Source organism: Notamacropus eugenii, chromosome 6, assembly GCF_028372415.1.
Source record: "Notamacropus eugenii isolate mMacEug1 chromosome 6, mMacEug1.pri_v2, whole genome shotgun sequence".
Lineage (NCBI taxonomy): Eukaryota > Metazoa > Chordata > Mammalia > Diprotodontia > Macropodidae > Notamacropus > Notamacropus eugenii.
In genome coordinates this window covers 318,130,502-318,144,928 of record NC_092877.1, presented here as the reverse complement: position 1 = coordinate 318,144,928, position 14,427 = coordinate 318,130,502, and the positions used below count along the sequence as shown (strand labels likewise).

The following is a 14,427-nucleotide window of genomic DNA, read 5'->3' as shown; positions in this document are numbered from 1 at the left end:
GTTGGGCTCAGATTCCAACCTTCTTCCTCAGGGAATAATTCTCTGAAATACAGCTGAGCATCAAGGAACAACACAGAAGTTTAATTCCAGTAACCAGCTCTATTTCTGCAAGGCCTGAGGGTTCTTCAAGGAGGCAAGAAGCCGAGCTTCCTAAACCAAGATTAAAGAGGCCTTTGGGACAAGCCGCTCCTCCCCCATTCAAGGTTAATGTGAAAGAAAGGCATAAGTAAAGGGGTGAAAGGATAGGGGGTAAGCGAGAAGTGTACACATCCAAGGACAAAACACAAAACAGCTTCTTTCCTTCTGCAGAGAAACTAATCAGCTTGCTCTGGAAAGAAGCTTGCTCAGATACATCTTCTGGGGCAGTGTCGACATTTAGAGGACACTGTGCTGGGGCAGTAACTCTCCTTCATATCAGTTGTTTTTCCTTCACACCCTTGAGGTTTCTGCAAAATGAGACTTCTCCAATCTCATCCCCTACTTTCCCACCTCTTCGAATTTGCACAGGCTGACTCCTATCCCTAGAGCACACCCCCTCCTCATCTCTGTCTGTTGAAATACTTCTTCAAAATTCAGCTGCAGGACCTCTAGCCCTTCATAAAGCCTTCCCTGACTGTTGCCCCAAATGAAAATGATCTCTTCCTCCTCGATTCCTTCCAGTGATTTTTATTGATCTGTTCTGTTCTTATCTCATTTGGCACCTTTGTCTGTGAATCTGTGTGTGGTATTCTCCCTATCAGATTGTAAATTCCTTGAGAGCAAGGAGTGGGCTGCTTTTCATCTTTCAATTCACCAAGTGCCATGTTTTAAACATAATCATTGTTTAATAAATGTTTGTTGGCTTATTTAACTTAAATAAATTTTCCCTTTCCTTTACCACACTCCAAACGATTTCCAGTGAGCTAAAGGGTTTCATTAAATTCTCAGAGTCTATCCATGTGACCTTGGACAAATGACTTAATCTCTCCTCACCTGTCAAATTAGGTTATTTGGATTAGATCAGTGGGTCTCAACTTGTAGTCCACAGAGACTATGGAATTATTGTAGAGTCCACAAATCCACATGTCAAGCCACAGATTAAAGGTCACATGCACATACATGTGGGGGAGGGGGTGGGGGTGGAGTGCTATTGCAACTGATAAAGTAAAAATGCCTTTAAAAACATTAGCTTTTTCTAATTATATATTTTTCCAACCAACAGATGATGACACTACAGCTTCTATTACATGATAAAATCATAGGAATTAGAATCAAAAGTTGTAAAACACCCATGTATTTTATAGACAGGGAAACTGAGACCCAAAGAGAATAAATGACTCATCTGAGATGACACAGGGGGACAGCTAGGATTCAAATTCAGGTTCTATGATTCCAAATCCCTGTCCACCACACCACTCTGTCTCTGACCGGAGTCCTTTAAAAAAGATTATTGCTCAAAAAAGTTCCTTCATTTCCCAATCCTATAATCTTGACTTAATTTCCATTCATTTGAACTTTTAGAAGATGAGAGGAAGAGTAGGTATAGAACCAGCCTCAGAAGCAGGAAGACCTAGGGTTCCAGACCTACCTCTGATATATAGTGGTTGTGTAACTCTGGGTAAATTATTTAAACCTCTAGCAATCTGTCTAAAGGTGACTCTCTAAGATTATGTCACAGAAAAGGCATTCCTGGCCTACACTGGTAAAAAGGAATCTCTTTCAGGAGTTCCTCATCAGAGGAATCACAAGTCCACATCTGTACAAAGCTATTTATAGCAGCTCTTTTTTCCAAAGAATTAAAAATTGGGGAGGTGTTCGTTAATTGAGGAATAATTGAACAAATCATGGTATAGGAACGTTACTTTGTTTTCCAAGTAGCATCGACTCTTTGTGACACCATTTGGGGTTTTCTTGGCAAAGATAGTAGAGTGGTTTGCCATTTCTTTCTCCTTTACCAATAAGGAAACTGAGGCAAACAGGTCTAAATGACTTGCCCAAGGTCACATAGCTAGTAAGTGTCTGAGGCTGGATTTGAACTCAGGTCTTCCTGACTTCAGGCCTGGCATGCTACCCACTATGCCACCTATCCTCTTAGCCACCTATAGCACCCTATTGTGCTATAAGAAATGATGAAAAGGATACTTTCAGAGAAACCTGGTAAGATTTGTATGAACTGATCTAGAGTGAAGTGAGAAGAACCCGGAGAATAATTCATATAATAACAACACTGTAAAAATAAACAATTTTGATATCCATAAGAATTCTGATCAATTCAATAACAGCTATGAGTTCAGAAAAAATAAGAACACATACTACACACCTCCTGGCAGAGATAGGAGATGGACTCAGGGAGCACAACGAGACTTATTTTTCAGACATGGACAATGCAGGGATTTGTTTTAATCACACATATTTGTTACAAGTTTTGTTCTGTATTGCTACCAATGGGAGGAAGGGGGTGAAGGTGGAGATGAAGGTGGGAGTTAGGAGAAAATCTATTTTTGCTAACTAAAAATAAAATAAAATTGAATTAAAAAGAAAAAAGAAAGAAGGCATAGGTTCAGTCTGTCTCCCTAACTTTTAGAAGGTGGAAGGAGAGGAAGTATGGTGAAATCAAACAATGATGGGTAAAGCTCTAAGAAGTTTGAGAATCCTTGTGTCCCAGAGACTAACTGGTCCTCCCAACTAGGCCATCTGAGGTTCATTCATTCAAGCTTGTTCCATTCACTGACAATGTTGGACAGTGGATCATCTTGCTCAAACACTTATAAGACTTTATCACCTCATTAGTTTTCAATTATCTGTGCCTGGCACATCATTTAACAAGGGCTTCAGTTAATTGTTTCTGGAAGCAGCTGGACAGGGGCTTCTCCCAGCCCTTTTTTTTTCAACCTAGATCTCACCAGTCTCAAATCTACTTTCCGTGAGAAGGGGAATAAGCTTCAGCCCAGAAGAGAGGAAGTCACAGGGAACCCAGCTAGGTCAGAAGGTCTCAGGCCCTAGAATCTCCTTACCAGGCATGAACCAGGACTCTCAGAACATCTGAACGGATGCCGTGAAAGACCTGATTCCGAACCTCTGTGGCCACTCCACCCCACCATCCCCCACATATTTGCACTGCCCCTAACCTCCCCCCACCATTTTCCCCTCCTCCTTCTACCCCTTGGAATTGACCTCTAAATTTTTTTAACCCCTCTTACTCCCTTACCTGGTCCATGCTCTTTAATTTGCATAATTTTGTCATTCCTGCAGAAAACCATCTTTAATGATAACATTTCAATCACTGTGGCCCCCAGGTGGGGGAGATATTTTGGTTGAGGTTCAACCTGACTCTGCCCATTATAGAGATCTATCTTGTGCCACCTATGTCTTAACATGTCACCCCGTTGGGCTGCACCTTGAGGACGGGGACTGTGTTTTTGCCTTTTTTTGTATTTCCAGCGCTTCGCATGGTGCCGGACACAGAAGGTGCTTATTAAGGCTTGTTGACTGACTGATACTTGTTGGAGCCTGGGCATTTTTGTGGGCCTCAGTTTCCCCATGTGTAAAATGAGAAGAGTGAGACCTCTGAGATCCCGTATATATCCAACCTTGTGCTACAGAAACGCTTTAAGTCCTTTCTCCTAAGGGGTGAGTCAGTGATCAGACACTTTCGCTCCACTGCTCTGTGACCAAGGGCCGAGGCAGGAAAAGGAGAGGTGCCCAGAAAGGCCAGCCCCGGAGAAGCGAAGCTTGTGATACATTGTCTCTCCCTCGCTCGGGGAGAGCGAGAGCGCGGCGTGGCGGGGTGCTATCTGCAGTCTGGCCGCGAGATGGCGCTGCCGCTCCAGCAGCTCCACGCCGAGCCTGCTGCCTTAGAGCCAGGCCGCGCGAGGGCATCCTCGCAGCCTCTCCCCGAATCCCAGGCCGAGGGTTGCCCGGCAACCGGGACACAAGCCGGCTCGCGTTTCCGACCTCCGCGGCGCCCGAGTCCCAGGGTGGTTCAGGGCAAAACTAGGCTGGCAGAACGCCGCACGGCCAGGCAGCCCCCCGACCCCGACCTCCGCCACCTTCAGGTTCCTCCGGAGCCCGCGAGTAACTGACCAGAGGCGCTGGCAGCCGGCGGGGGCCCCGGACCCCGCTCGTCCGTCCTGGCCCCGCGCTGGGAGTGCGCCGAGCCTTGGCCAGTCCGGGCCAGCCAGCCCTGCTGTCCCTGCCCCTGCCTGGCCTCGGCTCCCTCGCGTGCCAGACAAAGAATGCGCAGCGCAGCTGGAAGCTGCAAAGGTCCTCAGAGACCGGCTAGGAGGACTGATGGCCAAGCGCTGCCGACTTGGGGAAAACTGAGTTCGAATCCTGCCTCAGGTATCAGATGCCTGTATCCCTGGTCTGGCTCTGGACAAGTCAGTCCAAATCCTGCCTCGGGTATCAGATGCCTGTATCCCTGGTCTAGCTCTGGACAAGTCAGTCCAAATCCTGCCTCGGGTATCAGATGCCTGTATCCCTGGTCTAGCTCTGGACAAGTCAGTCCAAATCCTGCCTCGGGTATCAGATGCCTGTATCCCTGGTCTAGCTCTGGACAAGTCAGTCCAAATCCTGCCTCGGGTATCAGATGCCTGTATCCCTGGTCTAGCTCTGGACAAGTCAGTCCAAATCCTGCCTCGGGTATCAGATGCCTGTATCCCTGGTCTAGCTCTGGACAAGTCACTCAGCCTCTCTTAGCTTCCATTTCCTCATCTGTCAAATGGGGCTAATTTTAATAGCACCTACCTCAAGGTGGCAGTGAGGATCAAATTAGAAGTGTTTTTTATATAAAATATATGCATACATGTATATGTATGCATGTGTATTGTACATATATGTGTGTATACATGTTTGTGTGTTGTGTACATGTGTGTGTACACATGCATGCATACATACACATATATTGTGTGTGCATATATAAATGTGTGCGCACATAATGTATATATACCTTGATATAATCCCATATACATATGGGATTACATACACACATGTATCTGTGTATATGTGCATATACATGTGTAATATACACATATTATAATGTATATTCACATGAATATGTATATACACACATGAATATGTGTGTATATATACATGCAGGTGTTTATAATCTCATATACATTGTATGTGTGTTCATATATGTGTATACACATACATACATGCAATATAATGTATATATTTATGTGTGCTCTTGTATACATTATATAAATGTGTATATGCATATATGCTTGTATATACATGCATGCATATATTCATATACATATGCAACACTTCGGAAACTTCAAAACACAATAAAAATGTTTAGTCCAACCCTCTCACTTTACAGATGAGGAAACTGAGGCCCACCTAGGTTATATGACTTGCCTAAGGTGGCACCAGGAGTGAGGAGGATTGAACCCTGACTACAAAACCAGAAATCTTTCCTGCACCAGATGATCCCTAGGGTCATTTTCAATTCTCTATCTCATGATACCCTCCCTTCTCCACCTCACAGGACAATAAGAATGTGGGGGGGGGGGTGAGAGAAATAGTTTAAAATAGTTCCTTCACCCTCCACTGCCCCCATTTCCTCATCCCATAGGATCATCCAGGCGCACACACACACACACACACACACACACACACACACACACACACTACACTCGCTGAATTCCATCATTCCCAGAGGCCACCAGCTCAAACTCTAGTTTGAGTACCTAAGGTACCTAAGGCTGCAAAGGTTCCCGAAGACCATGGGACAGGATTAGAGGCCAGGATCTATGTCAGGTCATGACCTCCTTGTGTCCTTCAGAAAAAAGCAAGTAGGGCTGCTAATGTATCAAAACCCTGGTACCCAGATTCCCTTAATGAAGGAATGAGCATTTTTGTAACAGCTACATGCCAACGGCTGTACTAAACACTCTTTACAAATATTGTCTCATTTTATCCTCACTACCGCCTTTTAAGGTAAATGCTATTATCCCCATTTTAGTTGATACTGAGGAAACTGAAGCAGGGGTTGTGATTTGCCCAGAATCACAAAGCCAGGAAGGGGCTACAGACAGATTTAAATCCAGGTCTTCCTGACTCCGGGACCAGCTATCTATCTACTGCACCACTTAATTGGCGAACTAAATGTCCCTAGGTAACACCTACTGTACTAAATGTCCCTAGATAACAAATCTTTTTCGTCTGGGAGCAGCTACTGAGGAGTCGGTATTTAACTACGTATTGTTTCCCCAGCCAAAGCAGTGATCCAACCCTGAGCCTGACAGTCTGCCTTTAAGAAGAGATAGAAGGGGGGCTGCCTTCCCATTCCCAACAAAACAACTTTGGGTCTAAGGTCCCCAGTGGAAACGACAGGACAAGAAAGTGGGGTTCAAAGGTAGATTTGGGGGAGCTACAGCCAGACCCAGAAGTGCTACTACCTCAAATGTGTCCAGGGCTAACATCTTTATTTAGCATCCAAAACTGAACTTTTCATATTTCTATACACACACACACACACACACACACACACACATCCCTGACTCCATCTTCCTTTATCCCTGGTAACACTATCTCTCTTTTCCAGACATGAAACCTTAGGTTCCATCTACTCCCTGGATTCTAATCTTTTCCCCCTCTCCCCTGAAGTATCCATACCACCCCTTCCCATCCTAATCTAGCGCTCCTTTCATTTGACATCTTTCATATCCATATTCTCCATTCTTTTTCCTGGTTCAGGTTCTCATTACCCTCTCACAGAGAATAATGCAATAACTTTCCGGTTGGACTGCTTGCTGTCATTCTCACCCCTGTCTAATCCAGCCTACGTATTGAAATCATTTTCTTCCATCCCAGAGGAAGATGGCACTCCACAATGCACCAACCTGTTGTGGCTTCCTAATGCCTACTGAATAAAGCCCTAGCCTAGCATCCAAGGCTTTCTGTGCCCTTTTTCTAGCTCCACTTCCTACTGTGTTTCATTTATCCCTCTTTGCTTTGTTCACAGGTCACCCTGTCTGAAATACCCTGAGCCCACTCAATTTCCCACCAGAGATATTCTTTCCTTCCTTTCTACTTTGAAGCACTTTGTAACTTTCCTATAGCAAATCACATTCTATTTTTCAGTGGTTTTTTTGTGTATTTGTCCTATCTTCCCAATGGCTTGTAAATGTCTTGAAAGCAGACTCTAAGTCACTGTATCTCCTGGAGTGGGCCCATTCAATGGCTCATGTTTAGTTAATGTTAATAAAAGTTTTAATTTGATCACATTTATGCTCTTCTTTCTTTTGTATTTTTGACCTAAAACCAAGGAATGTTAGAGCTGAAAAATGCCTGGGAGACAAAACAAGGAGGCCAAACAGTCCAGCCTCCTTGTTTTATAGATGAAGAAAGATAAGTGACAAGGGCCCAGAGCTAGTTAGTGAGAGAACTAAGGTCACCAGCTCCTCAGTCTTGTTCTCATTTAAATTTGTTATTTTAAAAAGAGTATTTTAATAAATCTTTCTGGGTTTAGAACTAAAGGAAAATTGAATTGGGCTATCAATGACCAGGTATGTCAATCTACCTCTGCTGGTGGACCTGGCAGCCCAGAACCAGCTTGCCTTGCAAGAAGATGCTAATGGTAGGAGTGGGGAGAGTCCTAAGAACAGATGGTACAAGGAGGAGCACTGGTTCACCTGTCCTCTCCAACAGCTCCTACTACCTGCATGTCCCTCCCTAACAGATTTCATTCTTGAGGGGCAAGTTTTCATTACCACGGCCAAGGTCCTCAAGCACTGCCAGCAGGTATTTTAGCATCAATCACCCTCAATACCTAAGCTGCTACGTGTGAGACAAGGTACCATTTAAGCAGACCATTAAAGGAGATTCCATGAGAGGGACAAAAGGGTGGTTCTAGAGTAACACTGTAAAAGACTTGGCCTTATTCCTCTGGCAGGTGTAGGAATGGACTAGGTTTTGACCTAGGGAAAACCCTGTATGTCAGGGTGGGGAACAGGGTGACAGCATCAGAACAGGTTTAGTCATTATGAGTTCAGAGAGGACCAAGGGTGGGGAGAAGGGTGTTGAGTTGATGCTGTGCATAGCCAGTAACTGAACAAACGCAGCCTATATACCTTGGTCTTAGATCTTTAAATGCAAAACCTCTAGGCCAGGAGTGGGGAACCTGCAGCTTTGAGGCCACATATGACCCTCTAGGTTCTCAAGTGTGGCCCAGACTTCACAGAACAAATCCCCTTCATAAAACTTGGACTCAGTCAAAAGGCTGCGCTAGAGGATCTACAAGACCACAGGTGGTTCCTCACCCATGCCCTCAGCTTCTCTGTCCCTGAACTTTCATCCACCCTAAGGCTAGGCTCTGTGGTGGCAACATCTGAAGGAAGAAGTATTACGGATGTAGGAAAGCTACAACAAAGGAAGCAAGTCAGATAGTAGATGAGATGTCTGGTTGTAATGAGATCAAAGCTAAATGGGGGTAGAGGGCTGGAATGGGGGCATGGGAGGTGAGGGACAAGTGTCTTGGGTGGAAATCAGGAAGGTCATTCTGCTTTGAGGGTTGGTAACAGTGCCAGGTACATCTCTGAGCAATAAGACGTCTCGTCAGTTGTGAGTTTGGGTACTTGCTGAGACCCCATTCTCTAGGCTGGGGGGGATTTCTAGGCTTCCCCCTCATCCCAGTAGTCTCTGAGGGACCTGCTCTCCAGTTTTTACACTGGCATGTGGAGTTCATCATATTCATCCTGGCCATCTTCATCAAAGTTGGGTTCAGCATCTACAGAGTCCAGCTGTTTGGGGCAGGGGCAGGAGGGGAAAAATAAAAAGGGACAGAATTCAGGGCTCTCCTCCCCTGACCTCACCATCCACAGCTTCTTCTTCCCCCTACCCTGGTTCTCCCCATGTCTCTAGGTTCTCCCAAATCTTATGATCTCTCAACCCTCCCCCTACACATCTCCCCAGTCAGTCCTCCAGATGACAACCCCCACTACCCCCTCTCTGATGCCTGGTTCCCTGCAACCTCACACAATGTCAGCTCTTGTTTCTCCATATTCTCACCGCCTGAAGTTCCCTGTCTTGAAAGATTCGAGGCAGCAGAAAATGCCTCAGTGGTACTGTGAGCAGCAGCACAAAGGGGAAGGCCAGTGAGGCAGATGTAGACTTGATCACCCAGAGCAGTGCGATGCAGCTCAGCTGGATAAGGGTAAATAGGTGCATGCGCCAAGTCTTCACCTTTGGGGAGGCAGAGCAGGGACAAAAGCATCAGGACTTTAGCGCTCAGGGTGGGTCCCCATCTCGATTACACAGCGTATCTGGGGGAGACCTGTTCTCCTGACTTATCCCTTACATTTATCAGTAGTATGGAATCTCTTTGAGGACAGAGGCCACCTCACTTTTGTATCTCTACCTCCCATGTCTGGTACATGGTCCTGGGCCAAGTCAGGTGCTTAACAAATACTTTTTAATTGACTGATGACTTGATTTGCTCCTGGCCCAGACTTCCCTTCCCATCCCTTTTGCTCCCTCCCAGGACCTCGCACCTTGGACACATACGGCTCATCAGGATGGTGTTTGGCGGACATCAGCATGAGCAATATACGCTCTGAGAGCTGTATCCCAGACAGAGAGGTAACCCCCATGTACAGGAAAATTCCAAACAGCACAGCCAGTGGAATCTGACGCAGCACTGGCCCCATCACAATGGACAGACCTACAGGAAAGGAGGGGACACTGACCCATGCTTATCACTCAGTGTGACCCCATAACAATGCACATGGGACAGGCAAAGGTGGAAGACTGGCAAAGGGGATGGGGAAGAATGTGGTGACTGTATAGATTTTAGGGGACAAAGTTAGGGAGTCAGGAAAACAGTTGGGAAAATGAACTTGGAGATCCATAGGTAATGCTGAGAGGCAGAATGGGGAACCCCAGGTGAGCTCTGTAGTAAGATGTGGGTTTGGAAGCTTAAGACAGGTTTCCTAGGGGTGGTCTGAGAGACCAAAGGCCAGGTTGGGGAGGAGGAGAACTGCTCACCCACAAGGCTGGCAGTGAGCAATCCTGTGAGTCGCTGCTCCCTGACCTCTTGGATCTGGGGTTTCTCTCCAGGAGCAATGGCCTTGCGCATTACAGTCAGCGCATTAATGTGGGTGATCGATCGAACGGTGGCAGCTGTGAGCCAGGGTAGCCCAAACAGCCCACACAGACCACCCAGAGAGCCAATCAGCAACAGGTCAAGGTGGAAGCCCGAACCCTTGAGCAGCCCACGAGCTTTCTGGTTGACAATGAGCCTGCCAGGGAGTTGAAGGCACAAGGTAAACTCCATGCCAGGGGGTGGGGAGAAGGAAACAGACAGAATATGGGGGACAGGACAAGGTAAGAAAGATTTGGGAAGAAATATGCCCCCTGCAACACAGCTAGATTTTCAGTTTTAGCTCCTTGGATGCTGAGAATGATTTTTTCCTATTTAAAACTGCTCAGTTTCCTGCTTTCTCAGCTCTAGGTCTTGCTCACTATTCCCCATGCCCAGAATGCCACCACAATCCCATAACCCCAGCCTCAACTGTTGGATCCCTACCCTTTCTTTCAAGCACAACTCAAGTGCCACCTTGGCAGGAAGTTCCTCCTTAATCCCTTAGCTGATGATGACTTTTCTTGGACCCATTTGACCTCAAACAGAGACCCCTTAAGAGCTGAGGCACTCATGGATTACAACTGTTTATGCCTCCGACAATCCCCCACCCAAAATGTGAGTATCATCTTATCTCAGAGTTTTGCACCTCTCCCAACACCATGGACAACAATCTTTACATGAGGTGGTGCATGATAAATGTTCTGGCCAATTTAAATAACACATGTGATAGCTGATAAGAATCTAAGCCAAACTGATAAACTATGGACATTTGTAGTCCATAAACAAGAATACAGATACTCAGCCAAAATGAAATTTAAAATGTGTGTGGGTATCCCCCAGAGACCCAACTCTACTACTCAGTCTAGACCTCAACTCTAAATCTTAAAGCCAAACCCAAATTCTCACACCCTTGATGCCCCTTACTGGCCCCCTTCCCCCGCTCCACCCTTCTTTTCCTGCCCCCTCACGCAGTGATCTGTGTCTCCATGAAGATGAGAATAAGAACAAGGAGAGCTGGAATAGCTGCTGCCACCATCATCCAAGGTGGGAAGGGTTGAGAGATTCCCATGGGTGGGATGAACCAACTGCGCTTCTCTGGAGAAGTCACTGAGAGCCCAGTGGGTACGGTCAGTTTCTGTGGGGTTGAAACGAGCAGGGTTTGTGGTGCAAGGTTCTCTAAGACCTCCACTCACTGACAAATTGTGCAAGCACCTACTCAAAGCTGATCAGAGCAATGATCTCCTTAAAGAACCCATTGAGACTTCTACACTAAGCTGGAACAAGGGTTTAGTCATCCTAAAACTCCCTTCCTTCTCTCCCAATATTCCTGTGATCTCAACTCTTCCATCTTGTGGTGACCCCTCCTCCATCTGGCCTCCCACCCTCTCACCCACTTACACAGATCTCAGCTACAGATCACATCATGGACTGGCTCAGTGCTAGAGTTTGGCTGACCCTTCTGGTGCATGACAAAAAAAAAAACCCTAAAAAACCTTGGGCAGGGAGAGAGGGGAGTGAGGAGACAGGAAACTTGGAGACTCTAATAAAGCCCCTCTTGGGCATGCCTAGACTAGGACCAGACCTGACTGGTAGCTGACCATTCTTCACCCTTAACTTTAGAAGGATAAGAATACTGACCAACTCGGTTCTCAGGCCCCCTGAATACCTAGCACAACAAGTTACCAACTTAATAACTGTTTGCTGAGTTGAAATAAAGTGGAGATAAAAAACAGCCTCTGGGGTAGGAAGGCAGGTGGGAATGGAGGCCAGGAGACAAGGGAGAGCAATGTTTCCTCACCTGGGTATAGGTGTCCACAATAAAGTAATCCACCGAAACCATCACCAGAATGGAGATCGGGATCCCAAAGTCCCCTATAATTCGGCGTACCTTGTGGGGGAAGGGAAGATGCAAAGGGGGGAGAAGGAACAGAGAACACAGATGACAACATGAGACACAGAGGAGGCCCCCTCTCTTCTCTCTAGAATCTGACCCCAGAACCCATTTATGATATTCATATTCTGAAACCCTAAGCAAAGCCAAGCCTTCCATCCAATGTCAGACACCCCTTGTACCACTCTGAGGACATTATGCTAGCTAGAGCCTAACCCACATGTCCTGAGACCTGTGGCCACCAAAGACCAGACCTAAGGAAGTCGAACCCTTCTACCACTGCCTGGAAGACAAAGGAATGCCCCCCTTCCGGCCCCTAGACCCAGGTCATGCAGGCCCAACTCACACCTGGCCCCCCAGAAAACGGCTGTTCCTGAATTTCCGCAGGAAGAAGGCAATAAAAAAGGTCCCAAACATGAGGATGAGGGAGAGCAGTGCGGTGTTGGGCTGGTTCCGGGGGTTGGATGGGCCCTCCGTGGTGGGCAGTGCGCTGGAATTCAGGTCTAGGCGAGACTCCAACGACCTGTCCCATTCAATCTCCGGAGGGTAGGAGGTCCGTAAGGGATGCTCCTTAAACACCTGGGCAAGTGAAATGTCCCATGGAGCCATCACATGCTAGTCCAGGCAGGTCTTCCCATCCAACTTTGCAGGTGAGGGCAAGAGGGAGTGATGCAGGCCATCATCAACAACTTGTAACATCCTTGTAAAGGGGAGTCCCCATCAGGAAACCTCCAATCTCATACCTGGCATCCTTACAGCACAGCATCTGCCACATTGTATACATGAAGCAGGTATCCCCCCCACCCCCAAGACTACAGGCTACCTGATACAAGTCCTGTCTCTCCTCCTGGGCCCTCTGGCTGAGCACCCCAAAGACTAGGCCACCCCTCACCAGGCCTTCTCTCCCAAGGTTTCCAGATCCTTCCTCCCTCCCTACATTTTATTCATTTCTGCCCTGCCCCTTCGCCCGACCTTGCCAGCTCTCCACCTTATAGAGCTTGTGGAAAGTCTCATAGATGAAAATGAGGGAGATGAGGAAGGCGAAGATCTCCTGGGTGAAGGGCGAGATGTATCGGACGAGGAAGCTGCCCTCTGCGGCCACCAGTACTATCACAAAGACGATGAGCCAGAAGCCAACCCAAACCCGGCCTGTGAGGTACTCCAGCTGCTGGGCATGGCAGAACTGGGGGCATGTGGAGGATGGAAGGTTACCCACATGAGGCCCATCAGGCAGTTTTGTCTGACAGGATTGGGGGATGAAGGCTCCAAGGAGGGAGGATGACTGGCAGAGGGCATGGGACGGGAGAAGGTCTAGATGGTGGCCAAGGGGGTGGGGCACAGAAAGGTTACTAGACAGATTGTGGGGAGATGGTGGGACAATGGGGGCATCACCTTGAAGAAAGCTTCCTCAAAAACGAGCAAGGGCCCTGAAAAGCCCACCACAAGCAGCGGCTGGGCACCCAGCAGGGAGAAGATGAGACCGATCGTGGCAGTGGAGACGATCATCTCTGACACACCCATCAGCCCCTCCGTCTTCTCCCCTGGGGTTGGGCAGGGGGCTAGTGAGGCACCCAGCCCCCTTGTCCACCTAACTCCTTACCCCCACCTCACTTGACCTCCTCTTTCCCATCACTTTCTCAGGCTCATCCCCAAACAGTAGTACAAGAGGAGGGACCAATTACGAGTCCTACAAGCACCCATTGCCCACCCCTCCAAGGTGACAGCCATCCCCACAGCCCTCCAGTCCTCTCTCACCCAGCAGTCCTCCAAAGGTGATAGCTGGGCTCAGAGCTGCAAAGTAGATAAAAAGCACAGCAGCCAAGCACTGAGAGTGCAATGCATCCGTCAGGTCACTGCCATAGTGGGGGTACCGGCACCTCATATCTCGGACAACTCCCCCAAACAGGTAGCCTGTCCGTTTAAGAGGGTCTTCATCTGGGCCCCCTTCAGAGCCTCCTAACTCCACTGACATCTCTAAAGTGACAAAGGAGTAAAGAGATCACAGGCCTCACCAAGGTGCCCTCCCCAACCAGTCTGCCCACCCTGATGCCAGTACTGACAGCATGGGGCGGGGCATAATGAGATAGATCAAGGGATAGAAGAACGAACACTGGATCTGTAACCAGAGATACTTGGTTCAAATCCTGGCTCTGCTCCCTATGAAACACACACACACACACACACACATATACACATACACACATACACACATATACATACACACATACACACATATATACACATACACACACATACATACACACACATACACACACGCACACAGATATACACATACACATATACACATACACACATATACACACACATACACACACATATACACACACACACATACACACACACACACACACACACACACACCACTTTATAGGCATCATCCCATCAAATGAAGTTTAACTTGATGGTCTCTAAGGGCCCTTTCCAAGCTCAAAATCTTACAGTTCCTAGG

The 14,427-nt window shown here is 47.3% G+C and overlaps 1 protein-coding gene across 8 annotated transcripts in view; it reads right to left on the bottom strand.

The window, feature by feature from the left end:
* Positions 1–8,372: 8,372 nt before the first annotated feature.
* The window catches only part of SLC4A3 (solute carrier family 4 member 3), an 18,000-nt gene continuing 11,945 nt past the window's right edge, over positions 8,373–14,427 (bottom strand). For 6 of the 8 annotated variants that reach the window (XM_072617906.1, XM_072617909.1, XM_072617908.1 and 3 more), the window contains 10 exons: positions 13,713–13,931; positions 13,350–13,498; positions 12,946–13,140; positions 12,306–12,536; positions 11,865–11,954; positions 11,035–11,201; positions 9,970–10,223; positions 9,477–9,646; positions 8,995–9,168; positions 8,373–8,726 (listed from right to left, as the gene is read on the bottom strand). In XM_072617906.1, the coding sequence (XP_072474007.1) occupies positions 8,649–8,726; positions 8,995–9,168; positions 9,477–9,646; positions 9,970–10,223; positions 11,035–11,201; positions 11,865–11,954; positions 12,306–12,536; positions 12,946–13,140; positions 13,350–13,498; positions 13,713–13,931 (1,727 nt within the window). In that variant the 3' untranslated portion in view covers positions 8,373–8,648. The remainder of the gene's footprint in view (positions 8,727–8,994; positions 9,169–9,476; positions 9,647–9,969; positions 10,224–11,034; positions 11,202–11,864; positions 11,955–12,305; positions 12,537–12,945; positions 13,141–13,349; positions 13,499–13,712; positions 13,932–14,427) is intronic. The other 2 variants (XM_072617911.1, XM_072617910.1) reach the window with 2 other exon arrangements.